The sequence below is a fragment of the Nomia melanderi genome, chromosome 1 (assembly GCF_051020985.1).
Source record: "Nomia melanderi isolate GNS246 chromosome 1, iyNomMela1, whole genome shotgun sequence".
Lineage (NCBI taxonomy): Eukaryota > Metazoa > Arthropoda > Insecta > Hymenoptera > Halictidae > Nomia > Nomia melanderi.
Window position 1 is genome coordinate 17,165,304 of NC_134999.1, and position 23,533 is coordinate 17,188,836.

The 23,533-nt window shown below is 47.4% G+C and overlaps 1 protein-coding gene across 2 annotated transcripts in view; it reads left to right on the forward strand.

Moving 5' to 3' along the window:
• Positions 1 to 15,645: 15,645 nt before the first annotated feature.
• The window catches only part of ss (aryl hydrocarbon receptor spineless), a 172,684-nt gene continuing 164,796 nt past the window's right edge, over positions 15,646 to 23,533 (forward strand). For both annotated transcript variants that reach the window (XM_076370352.1, XM_076370357.1), the window contains exon 1: positions 15,646 to 15,940. In XM_076370352.1, the coding sequence (XP_076226467.1) occupies positions 15,819 to 15,940 (122 nt within the window). In that variant the 5' untranslated portion in view covers positions 15,646 to 15,818. The remainder of the gene's footprint in view (positions 15,941 to 23,533) is intronic.

A 23,533-nucleotide genomic window follows, 5' to 3' on the forward strand; every position in this document is an offset into this window, starting at 1 on the left:
GATCCTTTATTCATCAGAAATCGGCACAGTGAAAAAATTTCGGGAGCGGTCGGGATGATGGTTGGCCCCCAGACGTCGGGCTGCGCCATTATGGCGTCGCTAGATGACGACGAAACAATGCCCGTGGAACGCGAGAGTTGAAGCTTTCGAGAACCTTGAGCGTAGAAAGTGTGCAAACGTTTAAAAACTTTGGCAACGTTAAAAATTCGTCGAAACTTGACAGAGCTTTACTACGATCGTTGTATCGAATGTATAATTAGGAAATTTCAGGTTTGAACGTTGTTAGAGATACTTTTGCCGAGGAGTAACAGTTGAGACAGTTATAGTTAGCTGGTTGACTGTCGGATTTTCGAAGATTTTCTTTTGAATTTCAACAGGAATTCTCTTGGATTCCTGTCGCACAGTGACGGTTAGGCAGAGGCTATATCTATAACTATTGCGAGTTACTGAATTGTTTGAGAACTAGGGCAGCGTGACATCCGTGACACTAGTCATTAAACGTTGCAGCGTTTTCCAGGCTATTAAAAGAACCCGCTGTTAATTACTGGATTAATCATAATTATTAACGCTGCGCATAGGTACCGACTTACGTACGGCTTGCACACGCCGTCGTATGCAATTCTTTTTCGTCGGTTCATACATTTCTTAGTTCTATAGGCAACGAACGACGGGATTTCTATGACGTTGCAGCGGAAACTTCAACGTCGCATAAGATAAATGCCAGAGGTAACGAGGTAACGATAGAGAAGTTCTGCGAGTAATATCGATCGTTTGCTCTGTGAATTAAGAATGCTCATAATTGCATAGCTAGGTGAACAGCGAGAGTCCGCTAGTAATTCTGTCTGTTGCGAAGTCAATGGGACGTAACACTTCGAAGGCGTAACCCGAGTAGCCGTCGGAAACTCGTTTAACACGGTCTCTGCGCGACAAACGCGTATATTCTAGGTTTATATCTATCGAAGCAATTAAAAGTATAGTTTTTGCTCGGGAGTAACTTACGTGTAGACATTTCTGCGAGAAAAGTAATAGAAGGAGTGCATAAAATCCACTGAAACCACGAAACGAAAGAAACGCTCATTACTATATTATCTATAAATATTCTAAGAACATATTAACTCATTTAACCCGGTCCAAATCATTTCCAAACTCTAACACAAACAAACAGAACTTTACGAAATTCGAGAAACTCAGTACAAAGAAGTTCCAAAGACAAAACTCTAAACGATGATAATAGCAGTTCAAAGTAGAAAGTGCCGATATTACAAATAGACGAATAATCAAAGGTACCTCTATCAACGACGAACCGAATCGAAGAATCCAATAGAATCGATCGTACCTCCATTTCTAAACGTGAAACGTGAAACTCCAGGAACCAGAAGGAAAGAGAACCTCTCGAACGTCCCCGGCAATTAGACACGCCGCCATGATGGCTTTCCACCTGCAATTTCCAGAGAACGATCCTCTCACAGGAAGCGAGATAACGCGGAATAAGGCATGCACCGGCGAACCGCGAGTGCTTACCAGGAATCGGTATAGAATCTCTGTACAGCGGTGGCCTTGAGACCATTTTACTCTCAGGTCCTTTCATCCCAGGCATAACTCGTCGTTCAAGCCCAATTTTCTCATTATCGCACCTCCGTTCTGCAATTCCTCCGGTTCTCCGCACGTCCGGTTTCGCAACGACGACCGCGAGCGGCGCGGCCCGGCGCGGCGGTGCGATGGCGGCCATTACTGCGTTCCCCGAGATCCACGGACCCGTGTATCTCCGGTGTATTCACGTGGCGTGATCTACCAGTAGGAACCGGCCGCGTCGAGGGATGCACGGGAGCGATCATCCTCCATGTCTTGGCCCCCAGTGCAATTACGTTCTCCCGGGCCTGGGCTCGATCGTTAACTCCCATCGCGTTTTCTTTTTCCCTCCTGTTCCCGGGATTGATACGCGGAGGATTACGAACGCGATCGATGACGGAACGTGGCGGACATACGGTGAGATTCAATGAAGACACCGAAGATACTGCGAGCTGATGGAAAGTTTCAATGGCGAGATAAAGTCTTCCGATTGTACCTAACTTGAAGGTAGCTAAAATTATGAGAGTCATGGAAAACTTCGATGTTTGAATCGTCTGTGCTACATCAGTGATATGAATTGATAATCCTGATGCGCAACACTGCTAAAAGAGAGTAAGAAGAGTGTCTCCAGGTGTAGCTAGTTATATTAATAGTAACGCTCTTAATAGAGAGTATATCGTCGAGAAACTTTCAATTGGAAAGCGAGGATCGAGCATTAAACAGGAGAGGAAGCCTAAGAAAGGATGAAACCGATGATTATTCGATAGAGCTCGGCGCAATTATAATACAAGAGAAAATTGGTATCGGCCCGGCGATCGGACCAGGCGAATTAGCCCGGACGTTGAAAGTGATTTCCTTGTCAGGAGCCGAGACAAGCTAGGTCGGACGAAAATCCCGGGGCCCCTAATAAACGCCGTAGGCCGACGTAGACGGCAAACCGATGCGATGCTGGTCTCGTCGCCGCTTTATTGGCCTCGTAGGCCAGCGCACAGGAACCGGCCGAAGTTCCCTGGAAGGAAGCAAAGGCGGCATTGCCAGTCGTCCCCTTTCTGTGATCGTGAAATTGGCCTGTTAAAGCATTACTACGAATCGGCGGAGCAGCGCGCCATTCCATGGAAGCTCGAGTCATCCGCTAATCGTACAGGTCAGCCGGCTTCGTCTCGCCGGGACCCGGCCGAAATCTAATTGAACCCGGCCATCGATCGGCCTCCCAGTTAACCCCATCGCTCTTTATCCCAGAAGAAGGTCCGCCGTTTCAACGATTTTGTTTGGACTTGGTCCACGATGATTCAATGCGAGGGATTTGGGCGAAACGCGCGCAACGGAGAAATAAAGTTCTGTCTTACAAGAAGATGGATGGAACTATAACGGCTTTATTCTAAAACAATCGCAACTGCGTGTTTTTTAAGGTAATGCAAGACACTCGCGTGTCTTTGATACTAGAGCGACTTTCCGAGCGCAACAGGAGAAGGAAACGAATTCTGCAGGTGGCAGGGCGAAAGTGCATACTTCAGGCGAATCCGGAAATGTTGCTACACGTTGGGCAACGGGTGGAAAATATTTTCCAGTTCTGGTGTTGGTTCGGCATCGTACCAGCGAAAGGAAAAATGCAAGAGGCACGCAGCAACGCTTGCGTCAAGAACGAATGCTTTAATTATTGCAAGCAGTGGAGCGCGTTGCGGACCGCTCGGCCATCTTGTTCGCTGCCTGACGCCATCGCAGGGTGTGCCGATTTTTTTGCGCACCTTCGTCCGTCGATCTATCAATCCTTCTCGCATTGGTCACTTCGCATTCCGTATGGTTGCGTTGCACAATGTCCTTATAAATCTACTAATTTTATGGGACACGCGCGTGATCTAAGGAAAGAGGTATTTTCATGTTTATACGCGTCGAGAGGAACGAACTAGCGTTTCCATTCGTTTAAACGCGGTCTTACGAGTATCTTCTAGTATTCCATTAACGAAAACTATTCTTTACGAGCATAGAAATGTCCGTATACCGAGGGAAAAGTGAATTGTTCCGTTGTTACCTGGGGATACCAGAGGAATCTACTTCGATAGGAAGCTTCTCGATGCAATTTACTCCACCAGCGCTTCGAGGTGAAGCAGAGGCGCAATTAGTTACTGGAGCAAACTAGAAAACCGCTATCCGAACAGGAAGAGAAAACCGCCGAATTAACCGAGGCGTTCCGATGGAACCGCGTTCGGCTTTCGTTTCGCGAATTAAATGCAAACCGGCCGCCGGACGTGGAAGCGTTGAAGTCCCTCGCGCAGCCCGCGGAATCTCGCCGCGGAATCTCGCCGCGGAATAATAAAACGACAATTAAACGGTCGCGGTACGTACGAAATGAAATCTCGAATATCGGAATTATGCGCATCGCGTGCAACGCCCATTCGGTTTCTTTTCGTTCGGTGGCTCTTCCCTGCGCCGTGGCGCGCTGCTGCGTTACACGGCGCAAGGGAAAAGGATCGAAGGGATATGAAAAGGAGAGAAGGAAGAGGGGAAAAAAAGGGAGGCGGCTGAAAGAAGAGGAAAATGAGCTGCGTTCCGACGACTCGGTTCCAGCGAATCGATTAGCCGCATTAAAATTTCTTTCGGTGCTTAATACCCACGTTCGCTCGTTGCGGACGTCGGATCGGTTGACTGCGAAATTACGGGACCCGGTTTACGATTACTTTCATGCCCGACGTCTAGGGAACGGTTTTATCGATATATCTTGCGGCGGAACAACAAGCCGTTCGAAGTTTTAACAATCACGCGGAAAGCGGCGGCGAACGTCGTCACCCCCCGCGAGCTTGTCGGAACGTTATTGCTCGGCCTTGCGCCGTGGAAAGGTACGAACCGATAATGGCAGTTACTGAGAAGTATGCTAAAACTTCTTGATAAGGAATATTAACGTCAACGTGCGCGATATTCCGTTTCCTATCTGCACAGAAGATAATCATAGTCGAACTGTTTAGCGACATATGTTAAGCTAAAACAGGGGACGTTCTTAAAACACTCGTTTGTGATATGCTGACCTTAGTATGCTTTTCCTTCAAAATTCAACTGAACTATTTATATAAATTGTTCTACGAAACGAACATAGACTTTTAGGGTGTCGAAGCTAGGAAAGAATATTTCCGATTGTATCTTATACACGCGTCGAGCGAAATATGTCTCATCAATGAGCCTATTGAACTGATCAATCGATCTTTGCAATGAAGCACTCGATCCATTGAAAAGCTACACTTGCCATTCAACTTACCTAAAACTACTTTCAACGCCTCTCCAACAAGCATTACTCTTTTCCGCGCAAGAAACACTTCGAACTGGCGTATTCTAGATGAAGCTATTGTCAGATCCCCCAAAAAATCAGCCAGTGTTCACCAGATCGGAGGCAGGAGAATCACGTGCTCAAATCGAGCAGGGTCCCCGTAGCTAGCCTGTAATTCCGTACGCGATTACCAGCCGCAGACGAATTTCCACGGCATTCAAACGACCAGCCTAGCCGGCGGGAAAAAGGACGAAAAGGAGGAAGAAGGCGGACGATCGTAAAGGAAGCAAGAAATGCCGGCTTCTTTCTCTTCCCTCCTCTTCCCACTTTCGCGGAGAACAGAGGAGAATGCTCGCGATCGTATAGGATGGTCGGCGGTCTCGTCCCGAGGGACAATCGGGAAAGATGTCTAAAAGTAGTCCCGGTGCTGTGAAAGGTAGAACACGAGGACTCGGGGAACGCGGTCGAAACGGGCCGACGAGGCGAGACGGTCGGGGGGACAGTTGCCCGGCAGACCGGCTGTCAATCAACCGCGGGCTAGACTACCAATTTCTTCGCTCATAATTTCTGATAATTTCTTCGGGTCGAAGCGAACTGGCGCGACTGCTGCCGTTGCTGCTGTTGCTGCTGCTGCCGGCCGCTGCTCCCTCATCCCCTCGCCGGCGTCCACGCACCCGGTCCTCCGTCTCTCCTCTCTGATCCACCGCCACGAAAATCATCATAAGAAGGTAATTGCATCGATCACGTGTACCGGGCGGCTTATATTTATCCTTGTTTCATTATAATAACAATGTAACGCTCGCCGTGGCCCCTCCGGGACCGGGGATAATCATCGGTTCGGCGCACCGCTGCCTTGCGCCGGAGTGGATACATTTTTGCGGCCTGCTTTTTGTATTTACTTCACGAGCAATTAGGTAAACGTAATACAGGGCCGACGGTAGCGAGCTTCGTGGATTCGGATTGGTGGACACGCTGGAGGATGGAAGGTAATCTTGAACTTGGTACCATCCCTCTTGCGCCGATGATCATCCTTTGAATTAGCTGAGATCTTTCCGAGTAAACTCAGTAGCAGATCGTGGTACTTTATATTTCAGGGTGTTTCTAAATGAGTATCAGTGCGCTTTTCATTTCGTGTGGATACATTTTTGCGGCCTGCTTTTTGTATTTACTTCACGAGCGATTAGGTAAACGTAATACAGGGCCGACGGTAGCGAGCTTCGTGGATTCGGATTGGCGGACACGCTGGAGGATGGAAGGTAATCTTGAACTTGGTACCGTCCCTCTTGCGCCGATGATCATCCTTTGAATTAGCTGAGATCTTTCGGAGTAAACTCAGTAGCAGATCGTGATATTTTATATTTCAGGGTGTTAAATGAGTATCAGTGCGCTTTGCATTTCAAGTCAAGAGAGTTGCAATGATGGCGCAACGTTTATTATCGAATAGCTTTTCAGATATCGAAGCAGGTTCTGGCTACGAAAATCTGACATATCTACCGATTGTCTGTTCTTTGATCTAAAAGTCGAGTTCAGTTTCGAAGAACCTGTCTCGTTGTTATTCGGTGTTGTCCCCATGGTTCCTGCTAAGTCCCGGTGATTCTTTGAACTCAGGAATTGCCCGTCGCGGCACGGTTTTAGAGGTTCAACGTTCCCCGGTGGCGCAGTACTTGTCCCAATGATCGCATGTCCCCGGCCGAGACCTGGCGTCGAGCATTGCCGCCAATTTGCGGGGATCCACGGTGGCAATGGTTCAACGTTTCGCCGGTCGTGCCGGCTTGCCTTTGACTTCTGATGCGCCGCGGCTCCAGCGACCGAGATCAAAACAATATAGAGCCACGCGCGGCTCCGTGCGAGCCGCTCCAATATAAATAACCGCTGGCAACAGATCCTATCGGGCTAATTATTCTCATTAAAATGGAAAAGTGCGATCGTTGAATTTGAAGGAACTGCCGGCAATTAGATGGCTCGCTACGCGGAGGAGGAGCCTCGAATGCTGTTCCTCTCATTGGTTCACGTCGCTTCCTGCCCGTTGACAATCCGGCGACAGTCCGCGGTACGATCCCGCGCGGAAGATGCTCGAGAAACTTCCAGTCCGCGGGAATCGGCGAGAAGCCGGATGCACGCCCGAAGGAAGAGTTTGAAGAATGTGGCAGGTTCAATGTTTGCTGATGCCCTTTCATTTGCGGTCTGTCGTCTATCACGCACGAAGCGGTGCACGGCCTCAAGACCGGTCCCGGGGAGACCTGCCGGTTCTGCACGCGAAACATAGTTGCACAAGTGTCTTCTCGGGCAGAAAACGCGGATGAACACGGAGTACCAGGCTCCGGCGTCCTCGGTGCACGAACGCAAATTCACGGGGATCCGTCCGAACGGTTTCCGAGGAACTTGATACGCAGAAGTAGCCAGGTATCGTTCCGACATGAGAAAACTCACCGTCGATTCTCGAAACCCCTTCGATCCGCGTTTGCGGAAACACGTATCTAATCGAGTATAAGCTGTTTTCCGATGTACCAACTGGAAAAAGGGACGCCTTCGTGTAACCCCTTCCGTGCAACTGGAGGAACGCTTGGTGATACTTCTGCGAACCTAATGATTTGCAAATGTATCTCAGAAATGATGAAATGCAAACCTTGGCAAAAATGTATGAAAATTACTTCATTTCGAACTTAAATCAGAGACTTTCGAATGTTACATTGATCAAAAATCCTAATAATTTTACTGAAGGAACATGAACGATTGCCATACTTTCCCATAGAACGCTGTTTGATAGCAACAATCTGGTACAAATCTCGGACAATTAAACGAAAATCCCTGAGTCCTCGTAGATCCCCGTATCTCTCGAGATAGTCTATGGGAACATTAACTTGCATAAACGTCCGCGATCTGGCAGACGGAAAGACCCTTTTAGAAAGGGTTTCTTTCTGCAAGAAAGTACGGAAACGCGGTATGCGCCCGATTAGCGCGCACGCGCGGATCCTGGGGGGTTGCTGATGGTAATCGTGGTTCCGCGGGGCGCGGCCACCGTGATAAGCCACGTTTTCTTTCTTTCCCCGTGGCTTTTTTCCTTTGTCCCCCTTTTTTTCTCCATCTTTTTCTATCAGGGCCACGGTGGCTCGCAGCTCGGTGGTTGACTACCCCTGGCCAACCCGTTGCACAAGTAATTATTCATAGCACGCAATTACGAGTGGTGCGCGCGGCGTGTCGCTGGTATCGCGGCATCAATTGCGCCGCCGCTCGCAGCCCTGATTGCGGGTTCACGTCTCAAAACAATGATTTATCTAATTAAGCCTCGGTTTTGCATTGTTAGGCTAGGCTTTTGTTATACGTGCCGCCCATTATCCCCGGCCGTCCATTATTCCCGCGGCACGGAATAACGACAGATCGCCTTTCCGTGTCGCGGAGGAACGCCGCGCGTTCGGAGACACGTGAAAATCGAACTGATTCCCACCCGAACGCGGAACTTTAGCCATCGACGGTACACCATTTTTATTTCGAGTCGAATGCTCTCCTGTAATTTCCCTTCTGCATTTTTGATCGCCGCCGGCGATACAACCTGCAATTATTCCGGTGGAGTTCGCAGCCGAGATTGCGTACTTTATCCGTTGGTAATGCGATAGAATTAACCGGGAGCGCCAGTCGCTTCTCCTGGTAACAGATGGCGCCACGATGGCTCAACGGGGACGGGGCTTTCCCGCGAAAAATGCACTTCGAGGTGGCTGCGCGATTACTTTTACCTGGAACACTTAATTAATGCAGGATCGCCGGCAATTATTATTTATTTTTTCTGGAGTCTTCTTTCGGGTATGTATTCTGTGGTAATGAATGTTAATTAGCGAACGATATATCGTTCACGCTAACATTACCGAGTTAAATCGACTTTTAGAAACTCCAAGGGCGCGTCTACTGAGACCGACACTTGACCTGCCATTTTGCCTGAATTTGAGTGGTAACATTTTTTCCAACTTAAAAATTTATTTTTTTGATGTATCGAACGAACTGAATTTTGTTAGATGTATTAAATATAGGAAGAACAGTAGTAATTGTTATGAAGAATTTTCACCTTTTAGTTTCTGTTTTATTAGGAAAATTGTTTTGATTGTATGGGGGTTGTGTTTATTTGGCAGGCGTGTTAATTGATTTGTAATTCAGTTTGCCTATTGTTAAATCAATTTCGTCGATTGTTTCTCCGAGGAACATCTGTTATCTTTTTAATAATTGCAGACATAGAAAATTAGGGGTAGGTCATTCTCACCCGTCTAGTAGTTTTAGTGTTAATTATTAATGGGAGGACGCTAAGCAACGTTTAAGTTCGTTCAGAAGAATACAACGAACATTCAGATTAGAAATGGAACAACGATATTCAGTTTTCAATTAGAATATGAGATGGAGTGTGTTTAATGATACTGATTAGTTCGGGAGATTGAAATGATTGATTTTTTAACAATGATATTTGTAAAATCGATGATAAAGGATAGTGTTAACTATTCTTAAGTTAGTTGAAGCAACGAAATATAAAAGTGAACCTAAACTCATCCTTAATATTGGATCTTCGTGAAATCTATTCATTTACAGCTGATTTAAAGTGGTTTCAGAGCTTCGGCCGTTCGACTTTCAATTTTATACCGGGAATTAATAGGGATTACACGGTGGCCTCGAATAGTATCGTTTGCGATCGATCGGGAATCGTTTGATTGTTTCGGATTGAATAAGTGGCGAGTCATCACAAAGACCACGAGTAGAATTAATGATTAGTTTCAGAAAAATCGCCCATTGATGGGCCTTCTTTTGTAATGAATGTAACAAGAGACGAAAGTAAACGCTGCCGGAATTCGATTTCGACGATGTGCGCGGGCATTTGAATTTGTGTGTGACTTACGTTTATACGGCTAAATAAATGGACGCCGCTGATGGCAGAAGAATAAAAGATAGATGCAAAGTGTACGGAGAACAAGAGAGATAGGGCGAGCTTAAAAGTAGCGATGGATTTAAGACCACATGTCTGTTAAATTTAGCAGGGACAAGATTCTCGATGGTTAAGTCTTCATGTTAACCCTTTGAACTCTGTAGGCTCCAATATTGCACCAGTTACAATATTAAATATTTTAATGATTCTTAAAGAAACTACCCTAAAATTATTCGATTTTCCACACATCCGAGTTTTGTACTAAGGAAAATAAAAGATCGAAGAAACGTTATAGCATTTCTCATTTTCGCTGTAAATACTATAAAAATTAGCTGCAGTAGCTGATAGATTACAAAACAACCTGGAGTGTTAAGGGTTAAAAGATTTCCGTCCATGAACCTACTTAGATGCTAACATTCTACAATAAATTGTGATCTCGTTTAACAGATGTAGTACACTTCAAATATTCTCGAAGATAAAAACTAAGTCTTTATTCTATCCAAAAATTGGACCGTTCTAAAAGTACAAAATTCGACAAGCAACAGCAAGCCTCAAAGGTTTGATACTTAAAAGATTCTTAACACGTTAAGTGCTGAGAGTGTAGAAAATAATGCGACGTCAACTTCTGTAATTGAATTACGTTATTATCATTGCAGGTTTATCTCGTCGAATGTCACTGCATTAAGTGGTATTACTTATAATATAGAAAAATGTTCAAATAATCATCGTTTAATCGAATGAGGTATAGTAATTCGATTTGGTTGAGGCCATCGGTGACTCCCACGGCATCCAGCATGTTAAAGATCCGAATAACCTCGCTTGAAGTTATTCCAAGAAAAGAATGAAACGCAGATAGGTTTCCGAACGGTCTCGGATTTGAATAAATAAATTTCATCTCGTGTAAATTTGTTCGGGAACTCGTTAGAGAAAGAGAGCCGGTCCGTCCATCGGTAAGCAACGAGAGAATTAAAGATAGTCAGCTGCGGGAGCCGGTGCTTTAGTTGCGTGTAAAGGAGTTCCTCCAACGGTAGCGTCCATGCCTGAAATGCATGCGTGAAATGAGTTCTTAACGCGAATGAGATTTTTCGTAAGAAGGTGTGTAACGTGTTATTAAAACAAGACCGACGCTGTTACGCTTGCCGTCCGCCAGTAAATAAATAAAAAGGCCCGTCATTTCGCTTGAACAATTACGGGCCGCAAAAAAAGGAAATGTGTATCCCTTGAATTAACGTTTTCTTCTTTTTCCTTTGCTGTTGTTGTTGTTGTTGCTCTTTTTTCTTCTTTGCTTTCCCCCTTCATTTATAGCGGCGATACTTCAACTTGTTTGCAGTCCGTTACGAAATAGTGTTCTTTCGATCGTATTCAATATATATGTATATATATCCACATTTTAATGCAAGTCGTTGCAATAAACCGTATAAAAATGTTCGACGGTGTACCAGATCTCTGGCTAATGACGCGTACCAACAATATAACGCAAGAACAAAATATGAGGACGATGGTAATTGCCAGCGTGTAATTCGCAATAGTGAAAAAATGACGACCGGGCAATTACGGGAACGTTTAAAAAAAATTGTTATAGAAAAACCTTGGCAAGTAATAATTAGCACTCGTATGATTGCTATAATTACGGCCGTGCATTATACAGTTAGACGCAGAAAAAGAAACCATTCGGCATGGATATTAGATATGTTTCGACGCATTTTACGTAATGTCGCTGGCGAGCAATTGTCGATTATACATTTCAAACGATGCGCTGGTTTCTGCACTTGAAACAATAGTTCTCGTTCCTTGGCAATATTTCCTTAAATTGCTAGTCTCGATCCAGGAAATAATTGTTATGTTTTAATCACTCGGATTACTGATATTACACACAGGTATTCGCGAACACCGATCGCTACGAATAATGGCAGTGTATCGACGAATGTAATAACAGTAGTTTAAGCTCATCATCTCTCGTAAGTAAACAAATTATTATTTACACGAGAAATCACGTAGAGATTAAGATTGTAAATAGAAAATGGAGACAGTTACTTCAGACCAATTTCAGAAGACATTTGCAAGAACAAAATGGAGGACATCCTATCGTTCCACCATAATCTTCTATTCTATGAAACTAACAGAATAAAAGTATCTAATTCCTAGCACTGATTTTAATATCCCCATCATTTCTTCCTTACATGTAGCTATTTAATCAAATAGCTATTTTCCTAACATCCTCATGGAGAAGTAAAACCAATAGTATATGGCATATGCTCGTGTATAGTGGTTATGTAACAGGAGAACGAATAGTGAGGACAAACGAAAATTATGGGAATTTAATGTCCACGATGATAAACGAAACCTAAGTAGGAGCCAACCAAACAAAAACAAGTTTACAAAGTTACAAATTCCATTAATGGCGTCCGGAGTTCCGAAAGTTAGATTTCCAAACGCGAGTTTTCGGATTCGCGCGATTTATCGCCTAATTGCCCATGGGAACGGGAATGCGCTAGTTATTCGTTCAATTACTTACGAACTTCCCCATACCTGCGATGCCGGATCGCCGAGGGGAATTCGTGTCAAACATATCAAAAGTGGATACGCCTCCGACGATCAGTCGTCGGGACATCCCTGTATGTGTCTCTCGCATGCAACCCCGGTTTCGCGCGTGATAGAATATCACGGCCGGCTCTATGAACGGTTTTCACGTATCGCCCATCGAACTTTGTCGTTCCTCCGGCGACAGCGACACCGGAAACAACGCCGCCGCCTTGTATCGAGGTGATCGTCTGTAACAGGCGAAGATAAAACGACCGTCGAATCGCATGTCACCGAGACGTTCCGATCGGTCGCAATCAATTTCGGCGGATCCGTGGCGATATCGTGTGTTTCACGGTGATCGCCGGGAAAAGTGTGCAACATCGGCTGTCAGCCGTCGATCCCGATCGCGGGATCGGTTTCCGTTCGAACGCCACCTTGATATCAGTGGCATGTCTTCGGACGGTTCTTGGATGGCAGACATTGTTTGTGTCTCGCGATCTGATAACGCTCACGAGGGGGAGAGCCTTCGGATAGAGGCTATAAAGTCCCCGCGAATTTACGGCGGATTGTTTTGTGCAGACACCTTTGATGGGAACTAATGGTGTTTCGAATGTCTTATGAGCGATGTTGGGGGAAAAGAATGTGTAGGTAGGAACGCTCGGAAACGGAAAGAATGATAAAGAAATATAACGTATGATTTCTAGTAAGATGGAATGATAATGTTGCACAATTGCGATTATGGATCTTGAAGTTAGAGTTTGCATCGGACAGTTGTTTTAAACGATCATTACTGGTGCTCGTAAGGATGATTCAGATTGCAGAAATTTATGTATCGCTCTTTGCGAGGGAGATGACTTTCTTTTAATCCTCGGTACCTTGAAGTCCGACGGATGACTCGAGTAGACTGCAATCAAGATTGTATGGATAAAAATGCACCAGGCTTGGAAATTTGTTTCCGGCACTTGGTGCCATATTTGAATCTCGACGGTGTAAGTTCCAATAGCAGAAAGACGGAAGACATCTTCGGCGCAAGGATGCAATTTTCAAACAACTCAGTGACTCAACTGTTGAACACCTGAGGAACGATTCCTAAGTAGCTGATCATCGAAACGAATTCAACTGACGGTTCGTTAGTGTAAAAATATTTGCACTGAACATTAACCACACTAGCCCCATGCTCTACACTTGTCCCAAAACGTCCAACATCGAATGGGCCACAATGAAGCCCTACCGTCAAATCGGCACCATCGACTCCACCAACTGACAGTCCGCAGCCATCGCATACCCGGCAAAGAGATCACCGGATAAACCCCGAGACAAGCCTCGAATTTAACGAGTCAGCCCTCGCCGAGACATTACGAGCATATCGGATAGAACCGACGAAATTCCCATCCCTGTCCGTGTGCACTCTCCAGACCAGGGACCAAAAGGGAGAGAAACGGAAAGGGTCGGAGGAAGAGCCGCAACGATGCGTAGGAGCGGCGAGCGGGTTGAACAAGGATGGGACACCATCGATGGAATAGGTGTAATCGTTTAACGCGCACGATGGTATCTACCCGAGCGGCGCGGGTTGGGCTTGTTAACGCCATGCTGGCAACGGGATTGGCCGGCGCGCTGGGTCGGTGGGCGTGGCGTCGGCAACGGGAGGGGATACCAGGCGAGACCTTTAGGGGTTTTGTTCCCCACCACGCGGCCGGCTGTGTCTGTGTTCTTGGCCCACACACGGAACGCTCGCGTCACAGATCTATCGTTCGTGTGCTATCATAACCGTGGCGGGGCAGGAGAGGTCGGGGGGGCCGGCCGGTTCGCTCCCAGGAGCAATTCCTGGGGTGGAAGGTGGCGGTGGCCGGTCCGACGATCCCTGCGAGGTTACTCCTCTATCGAGGAGGTGAGCCCACCACCACCACCGGCCGCCTTGGCTACCACCACCGATTCGTTCCGATCTATGCCACGGTCTCCTGACTTATGCTACGCCCGGCAGGGCCGCCAGTACACGACACGCTTCTACCAGGCGAGCACACCGGGTGTGTTTTCTCCGTGCTGCTCGCTTGCTCGCTCGCTCGCTCGCTCGCTCGTTCGACTCTCTCTCTCTCTCGGTCTCTCTCTCTCCGCGGACCCCGCGGATCCGCGTCCTTTTTTTCTTCCTCAGCCGCGAGTCGTGTCGCGTACACCGCGTACGGAAAAAGTACCCCCGCAGAGGGCTGGCGAGGGGTGGGGGGAGCGACGAGGACCGAAGGGGGGAGTGAGTGTCGGCGGGCTCAGTTTCCGCGCGCACGTGACGCGATCCGATCCGAGAAGCGCGTTTCGCCCGGACTCGCGATAGATTGATTGTCGGCGCGGTTATTTTTTTCCCCGGTGCGCCCTGGTTTTTGGTTCTCCGTTGGCTACGCGGTTCTGAGAACCACGCTGTGTCACGTGATCGTGATTGTGAACCGTTGGATCCTCGACGAGTGGTCAAGAGGATTGTAGGATAGCTAGCAAGTGAGAGTGCACGAGTTGAGTGATATAAAGGAGGTACAGCCTGGTGAACTCGCCGTGAACGTGACGAGTATGTTGAGCTTACGTGACTTTGGATCGGACGCGACGCCGCGCGAGCCGCGATCCAGGCCCGCCGAGGCTGGATCGTGATCGCCGCTGTGACATTGGACGGGGTGTGCTTTAGAGGAATCGACTGTTTTCCGTGTTCGGGGATTGCTCGGGAAGGGGTGATCTCCCGGTGACAGTGAACTGGTCGCTGAACGATGTGCATCGGTCACGGTGGAGGCTGCCGCTGCCCGTCGCAGTACGAAACTGTCAGCGTGCCCAACGCGATGAGCCGATAATCATCGAGTTACGGCATCGGGGTCACTCCGCTGCGACACTAGTGTCTAACGCATTTGAACGGTGATCGGATCCTGACTATCAACGTTGTAATGCCTATCAGCGACACCCAATGACCCCTGTATGATACCAATCCGGCAACCTTGTGTCCTCAGCGACGCGCTACCGCGAGCAGTTCGATCTTCGATGTGATCGACAGACCGTCTGAACGATACCATCGTCCAACGGGACGCGCCGTTTTAACCGAGTTCCCCGGTTTGCCCGCGAAAAACTCGCGCGAAAGGAAGATCAGAGCTGTTCGTTATCAGGGAACAGCTGTCGCAGCTGCATTGTCCCGACGCCAACCGGGATCGGGAGTCGAAAGCTCGACGCCGGCAGCTGGTCAACCCGTCAGTGACAGACGACGATGACGTAGCGTCGCCGGAAACGAAGGGCGTCACGGTCTGCACGGTGTACGCGCTGGACAGGACCGCCTCGGCGGGGCTGGGGGTGGTCGGGGGTGTCGTCGGTGTCGCTGGCGGTGGCGGAGGAGGCGGCGGAGGGGGCGGAGGAGGAGGAGGAGGGGGAAGTGGCGGCGGCAGCGGGAGCAACGTCGGGGGTGGAGTGCAGGGGGTGGTCGCTGGGATTTGTGGACCAGCGAGCGCGTCCCTCGCGGCGGCGACGGATTACGTGACGGCGGCATGCTATCCCCCGGGATCTCAGCTTACCCTGACCGCCTCTCACCCTCAGCCCCACGTCGTTGATCCCGCGATGACGCCCACCTCGGCGCCGGTGCCGACACCGACCACGGCGTCGGGACCCAACAACCCGGTCGCCATGAGCCAGCTCGGGACCGTTTATGCTACCAAACGGAGACGCCGGAACGGAAAAAGGTTGGTAACGCCCCCTATTAGGCTTGAACTTTCAGCGGACACTGCGTTCACCGGATCTCTATCCATTAACGTGTCTTTTCGTCGCAAGTATTTTGAAGGATTCAGTTAGGGTACCATCAGATTTGGATTATGTGCTATTTTGGTGAACATTGGTAATGCTTTGTGTTAGGCTTGTACTTGAGGTAGACGTTGGGGAATCGTGTTAGTAGAAAGATTTTTGATCTACTTTTATTGTGAATATAGTATTAGAGAAGATGCAATGTTAGTATTGTAGGATGATCAGGTTGTTGCAAGTATTGAGTGGTGAAAGGTATTTTGAAGAAAATAATGAACGCAGGAGAGAGTTCGAAGTACAAGTTCCAGTTGACTGTACGTTACTTCGCGTTTGGAAAATGGTTGAAGGGAAACCGGGGGTGACAGAGGCGCTAATTTGTTGGCCATTGAGGAGTACGATAGCCGCGAAGTATCGTGACGCGGCGCATATACAATTCATGCGGCTAAAGCCGGCGCTAATGGGATCGGCGGAGGGTGGTTGCGCGTAAAGCGCATCCGATGACTGACTTAACATTTCTCGCCACTTCAAAGACACACATTTCATCCGATTCACCGGGCAGACAGCCTATAGACTGCCTTTTTCATGCGAGCCTTATCGATTATGCGCTAACGCGACACGCCATCTATCTATAGATCGTAGATTCGGTACACGTACATGGAATGACCATTATTACTCCGCCAGCTGGAACGTAAGTAAATGGATTTTCGTCTCTGAATAGAAACTGATAAGGATTAGCAGGAAAAAACAAGATGGGTTTAAAAAATACCCGCATAGTTTATTCTCTACAATAGATTCGTTTCATTCGTTGAAGGTTCAAATGACGATCCACTTCAACTGGAAATTGAAAGCCCGTCATAAGTGGATCATGGGATTGTGAGCAATTAAAACGACGTCGATGCCTATTGTACGAAAGCAAAGTGTAGTACACATTATCAATCGATAACAGAGACCATCTTCTTACGGCGTCTTTCGACTTCTTTGCTATCTTTTCCTCTCACCTTTAACGTTACAGAAAGTAAAGGATTCGATCAGCAATGTTAACGTTAACATCCAAGCTGCCTGTGTCAGACACAGAAACAGCGAAAGCAGCATTGGCGAAGTAGAAAACACACGAAAATAGTGAAACAGATAGTCGTGTTAACTCAGTTGGCGCGCGCGTCCACGCCGCGCCGGTGTGCCAGACGCGCATAAATATGGCGGGACACACGATACATACACGTGTGTAACGTTCGATACATCAGGAGAAAGATAGACCGGGGATAACCGGTGCTAAGCTGACAGAGACGGAGTGCGGCACTGATTGCGAGGAAGGGGAGGGCAGCACCTCCGCGAGCGGAGGAATATCCGTCTGAACTTTGCTCGGATCGTTTGCATACGTTACTCGTAATTAGCCGAGATATACTTGAATGAGCGTCAGCTTCTTTTTTCCTTCTTCTCCTTTTGCCCTCCCATCTTTTATCGCTCTCCGCGAGGGAACAGAGACGTTTTAGGGCACGTTTGCAGCGGAGCCGCGGCGCTCGATCTGAGCAGCGATGAGGGCGAAGCGTAGAAACACAAGCTTTTGTTTGATAATGGAAGCATTTACGTTGAAACGACGCGCGGAGGCATGTCTAGCAATTAATCAACGATACGAATAATACATAACTTTGCATACGAATGTTTTCATTAGAAATATTCAATATTTCCTGATGATCTATAGACGATATTTTTTTGTTCACCGACTTAACGAGCATTCGCATGTAAATTAAGGAACAAAATTACTTTGTTTTAATACCTCGCATAGTAACGCGTTATCCTCTTTAACTTCAGCAATTTCCAGTAGATTAGCTATAAACATATCAAAGATATTTTATTTACAATAAGCTTCTTTGTTCGGTACACTACTTTAGCGTCTATTACAGTTCCGTTGTAAACGTATCTTTGTAAAGCGCCCCGCGCGACCGCCATTCTTACGAGTGACCCGGTCGCGAGGCGAGACAACGGAGTAAATGGGATCAGAACCGATTTCCCGCGCGATCGGCGCGATTTGAGAACAGGGAGACCACCGAGCGAGGAAAAGCCGCAGGGAAAATGTTATCGAGCGAGTTTTACAATTATAATTACGATTGTTTATCGACGAACTGCCATGCATATGCATACATACGGAGGGCCGGGTAACGTGCATAAAAAAGACGCGTGACATAATCGACCGATAGGGTAATTTAAACCAACAGCGCAGCTTTATTATAACCGCTCGCCGTTCCCTAGTTTGCGTTCTGCGTTCGTCGATATTTATATTTTGCCCCGTGTTTCCTCGTAAATGTGTCAGCTTTTCAAGACGTGTCGGGTGAAATATTGTTCCCGCGGCTTCCGGTGAGCGAAGGACTTACATCGAGATACAGTTTCTTTCCCGAGTTCGCCGGATTTAGTTCAACATCTATGATATCGAGCTGCGAAGCCAAACTCAACGTGTAAAACACCAAGCTGTGAAGTTACAACGTCTGTGCTGGCGAACTATAAAACTAAATGCAACGTCTACGATAACAAACTACGAGACCAACCACAATGTCTAAAACACCAGCTATTACACCAACGTGCAACCCTTAAAATATTTGACGTTTAACCCCTCGCGGACGAATGTCGACGATTTTCCGAGATGAAACTTTCACTCGAAAATTAAGTCACAAGCAGATGATCCAATTACTCAAACAATACATCACGTAGTTTTCTTTTCCATCATTTAAGCAAGTGATATAATTGAACTTCACCCGCTGAAGGTTTCGTATTTCAAAAGAATCTTCGCAAGGGGTTAAAATATCAAACTATAAGACCAAACTCAGTCTGAAAGGTAGCAAATTATACACCAGACACGATCGACTCGTTTAATCCTCGAATCCCAATACCTTTTACTCGGTCCAAGCAGTTTCATTGTACAATTTACCATCGGCAGTGATTCTGGCAAGGGAATAAAGGTAACAGGGTTGATCCCCTGATCGTTCCTCGATCCCCCAAGGATCCAGGAACGTGTCACGTCCGGCGATCGACGGGTACGTTCGCGGGTACGTGTTAGCGAAGCCTCGACACAGATCGCGGGGATCACGGACGGGCATAATGGAGTTTTAAACGGTGTTTCGAGGTGTACGGGCAACGATTCCCTTCTCGTTCCTTCCCGCCTGTTCCCCTTTGATACGATAAAGAAGAGAGGAAAGAACGAGACAGGCTATCCGGCCGAGAGAGTGGCCCCGGGGCGATCTGTCTGGTTCATTCTCCGCTTCTTCTTCGACTGCTTCAGCTTCCACGGATCTAAGGAGTCCTTCCCTCGGGCCTCGCTGATTCTAGGCGAAAGGATGTTTAAGGATGCGTACGTTCCTTCGGCAAGCGCTCTCAATTTCGGTGTCTCAAAGTCTTGTTCATCGACAGATCAAACTTAGAAACTCTAGCAATAAGATCACTCGAGAATCCGTGTGACACTCGACTGAAATCATTGTTGTACCTTAACAGACATGTTGCATTTAGGTCTCAGTCTTTGTCAGAAGATTCATCGAGTCGATGATTCCGTCAAGTCGGTGCGCCTCAGTTCTGCATCAGTTTATCGGGAAAGTGTAGGTTTCCGATGGACACCATTTGATCGCTAACGATCCGTGGCGAGAGGGCCAGAGCCCGAGTTTCCCAAAAATTCCCGAGGGTTCGGGGAAGAAGGTGGCTCGCGATACACACGGTGCTCGCCGTGGCCTAATGACAGCAACTTCTATAATTTGGAGTTTTTGAGCGAACGGCCAAATTACCGGCGAACCGAGGGATTACTGTTATTACATGCGGCCGCGGACTCAGTCGAAACCTGATTATACTTTAGCCAGTCTCTCTCTCGATCTCGGACTCGTTCGACTGTCAGCTCTTCGCTCTCGTTCCAGTCGGGACCACGGCTCGCCCGGGATATCCTACCGGGCCTCCACGCGATTCCTCAAACGACCCTTCAACCGCGCAACCCACGTTCCGCCGAATTTACCGCTGGACTCCGCCGATGATCATTTTTCTCCGCAGCGTTTGGGTCAAACGCAACGCTGGAGAACGTCGCGTTTTCGAACGTTCACGCGTTCGAGGTTATTGAGGATTGTAGTTCTCGAAATGAGTGAATCGTAATTTCCGATTTTCAAGTAGTTCTCAGAGCTGACGAATTCCGATTCTTTGGTGTGTAATAGGTCTTTAGGTGCTAGTGCTGTTCTCGTAGCTGGCGAATCTCAATTTTCGACTGTGTTATAGTTTTTAGAGTGATATTGCGGCTTTCAAAGCTGGCGAATCCTAATTTTTTAGTGTATAATAGTTTCCAGAGTGATATTGTAGCTAAAAAAGCTGGGGAATCCCAATTTTCGACTGTGCAATAGTTTTCAGAGCGATATTGTATCTCTCAAACCTGGAGAATCTCAATTTTCCACCATGCAACATTTTCTAGTGTGATATTGTAGCTCTCAAAGCTGGGGAATCCCAATTTTCCACCGTGCAATAGTTTACACAGCGATATTGTAGCTCTCAAAGCTGGAGAATCTCAATTTTCCACCGTGCAAAAGTTTCTAGAGCGATATTGTAGCTCTCAAACCTGGAGAATCTCAATTTTCCACCGTGCAATATTTTCTAGTGTGATATTGTAGCTCTCAAAGCTGGGGAATCCCAATTTTCCACCGTGCAATAGTTTACACAGCGATATTGTAGCTCTCAAAGCTGGAGAATCTCAATTTTCCACCGTGCAAAAGTTTCCAGAGCGATATTCTACCTCTCAAAGCTGATAAATCCAAATTTTCCATCATGCAATAGTCTCCAGAATAATATTGTAGCTCTGAAAACCAGCATTACCTAATTCCCGACTGAAAAATAGCTGCCAAGGCGCTCTTTAGATTTCAAGGCAATCGCCTGATACCGAAAACTTTAGCCTCCATCCATCCTGAATGCGTTAAGGCATCCGCAGCCTTTAATCGCAGCCTCGGACGAGATCGACGTTCCACGGATTCTAATCCGCAAAGCGGTGGAAGCTCTTGATTTCACGTTCGCAATGGGCGATCTTTTAATTACGCGGGGCTTAACCGTGGGTCCCACTAACAGACGTTCTGTTCCGAAATTGCCACGAGAGCAACTAAAGAACCATTCGCCGAGAGGTCGATGATTTCTTGATGGACAGCAGCCGTCGTGCCGGGTTTCGGCTGATTAGTTCTTAAGTAATTGCCGCGCATCCTTATGGTCTTCTAACGTGCGTTTATAGCCTTGTAATGAACCTGCTTCCGAGACCTCTGCTCCATTCAGCCGGCCGGGGTATCTCCGGGCCCGAACCTCGCTGCCTTCGAAAATATGCTCGGCTGTCCATTAAGCAGTTCAGCTTCCTTTCTTCTGCGTACGAGCGAGCGAATATGCGCAGCTGATACTAAAAATCTTCGATTTCTATCTATCCAGCTTCGATCTCTCTTCCAATATTAACCCTTCGCGGGCGAAGACTGTTTAAAGTACACAAAGCTTGGAACACACGAAGCTAAATTATTCGAATGCTTAAACAATAAAAAAGGGAACTATTCACTGATCACTTGCTCAAGTAATTAAGACATTCATTTGCAACTTAGTATTCCAAATATGAAAATTTCATCCGAAATGTCGACGTTCGTCCGCAAAGAGTTGAACCCTCTGAAATTTTAAACTTCCCTGAGGGATTCCGCAGTGCACGTTGTCTGTATACAATGAAAGACGACGGATTCGTGATTGGAAACCGGAGAGGTGACAGATTCGTTGTGATTCACAAAGAAATTTCCTTGGTTCTCCTGACGGACTGATTTACATCCTGAAAGCAGAGCGAGACCCGAGTGCCCGACGGTGAACGACGGTTAGATATCGTGCGATCGGGGCAAGATTTAATTCCGTAGCCGAAGGAGGATATCGTTTACCTACTTTCTACGTCGCAGCGAGGCACAAGCTGTAATTTAATAGACTCCCCTCGCGTTAGCCGGCGCCGTGATGCGTTTCGCTCGTGCGAGAGATATGTATAGCCCGAGCCGCGACAAGACCATTATTGCTGGAACACTCATAACTCCCGTAACCGGCCACACCCAACAGATTTAACACCTCGTATCCAATTATAACGATGCCCCGTGTCACGCTTATAATTGGTGCCCCATTACATATTGCCCTATCGCTTCCGACCCCGGCCCTGTGTCCCGTCATCCTTCTATCGGAGTTTCGGCTGTTGTCTCGGGGCCTAACCGTTTTGACGCTTCACTCTGCGGGCTGTCTTACAACTTATCGTCTCGAACGGGATCCTGTCAAACTGTAATTTGCTGACTGAAAGATATAAAATTAACAGAGTGCTACAAAGTATTTCATCTACTCAGAGTATCAGTGTACAAAGCGAAACCATTGTGAAAGCTCGTTGGAGATTCAGACTTATTTATATGGAAGAGATACCGAAAGACACGCGAAATCATTGTAGAAAGTATGGTTTCTATAAGGAGTCGCGATGAAAGGAGAACCACTGAGCGTTCTCAGAATGTTCTAGCAGCGTCAAGTGCGAAGATATCGTGATCACTCGAAAAATGTCTTCAACGAGTCCCATAATCCTCGTGTATCCTTCGTCAAGGCGCAGTTTCGTGCTCCTATCCCCTGAAGATTCGCCTAAAGGCAGACGCCATTGAGAACGAGTTAAGCTGCCAGTGGAAACAAAGTTTCCACGAAAAGGACATAGGTGGTAGACGGCCGAGCTCGTCGATTAAACAATCGGCGGGACGCGCAGTGCATCTTCCACCCGCGACCAGGGCTGCTGGGCCCGTCCGGGGCCCCGGCGGTGGTGAATGGGCCGCACAGCAAGGAATATCCGTCCTCGCGGTTACGGCACTGTGAATAGAGCCATAACGAAGTGGAACGTGCAGGTGAATTTATGCCGCAGGAACGGAGGAGCGCCGGTCTCGCTCCCGCCTTGCCTTTCCCGGCGATGCAAGGCGCAACGAGCGCGGACCAACGGGATGCAAAAAGGCCCAGGGTTTAATTGGAGGCCGGGCGACCGATCGGAGTCGCTCATTAGGCTTTGTTAACACTAGACTCACGGAACGCGTCGATTGAACGCATCGAATTTTATTATTCGGTACACGTTGATTTTGATCGATGCAACTAGAACGCGTACCCTAATCGTTTCAAGTTCTGCCAAGGTCTTGAACATCGACTTTTCTGTAAACTGTAGAAAACATGTTTGTCAAGCTTGTGTTGAAAAGGAGAGTGTAGAAGAGTATTGAACGTTCTGTTTTAGAAATGGCAGTGATATGATTATTGGAATTATTGAAATCGCGGAGGATTGATTAGAATGTTTTGAATATCTTTTGGTGAAACCAGTCGAATGGTATTGGTCAAGGTGGACGTATAAAGATTATCAGCGGAGAGTAGGGTGTGTAGGTGATCGGTGCACAGAGAAAGAAATGGAACCGATGATTCCGTGGCGAAACACAAGCGGCCCTGGGTCGAAACGATGCTCCGATCCGGCTTTGGGCCTGTGCTCGGGGCGAGCTGGCCCGGTACGGCGCTGTGTGTTTAACTAT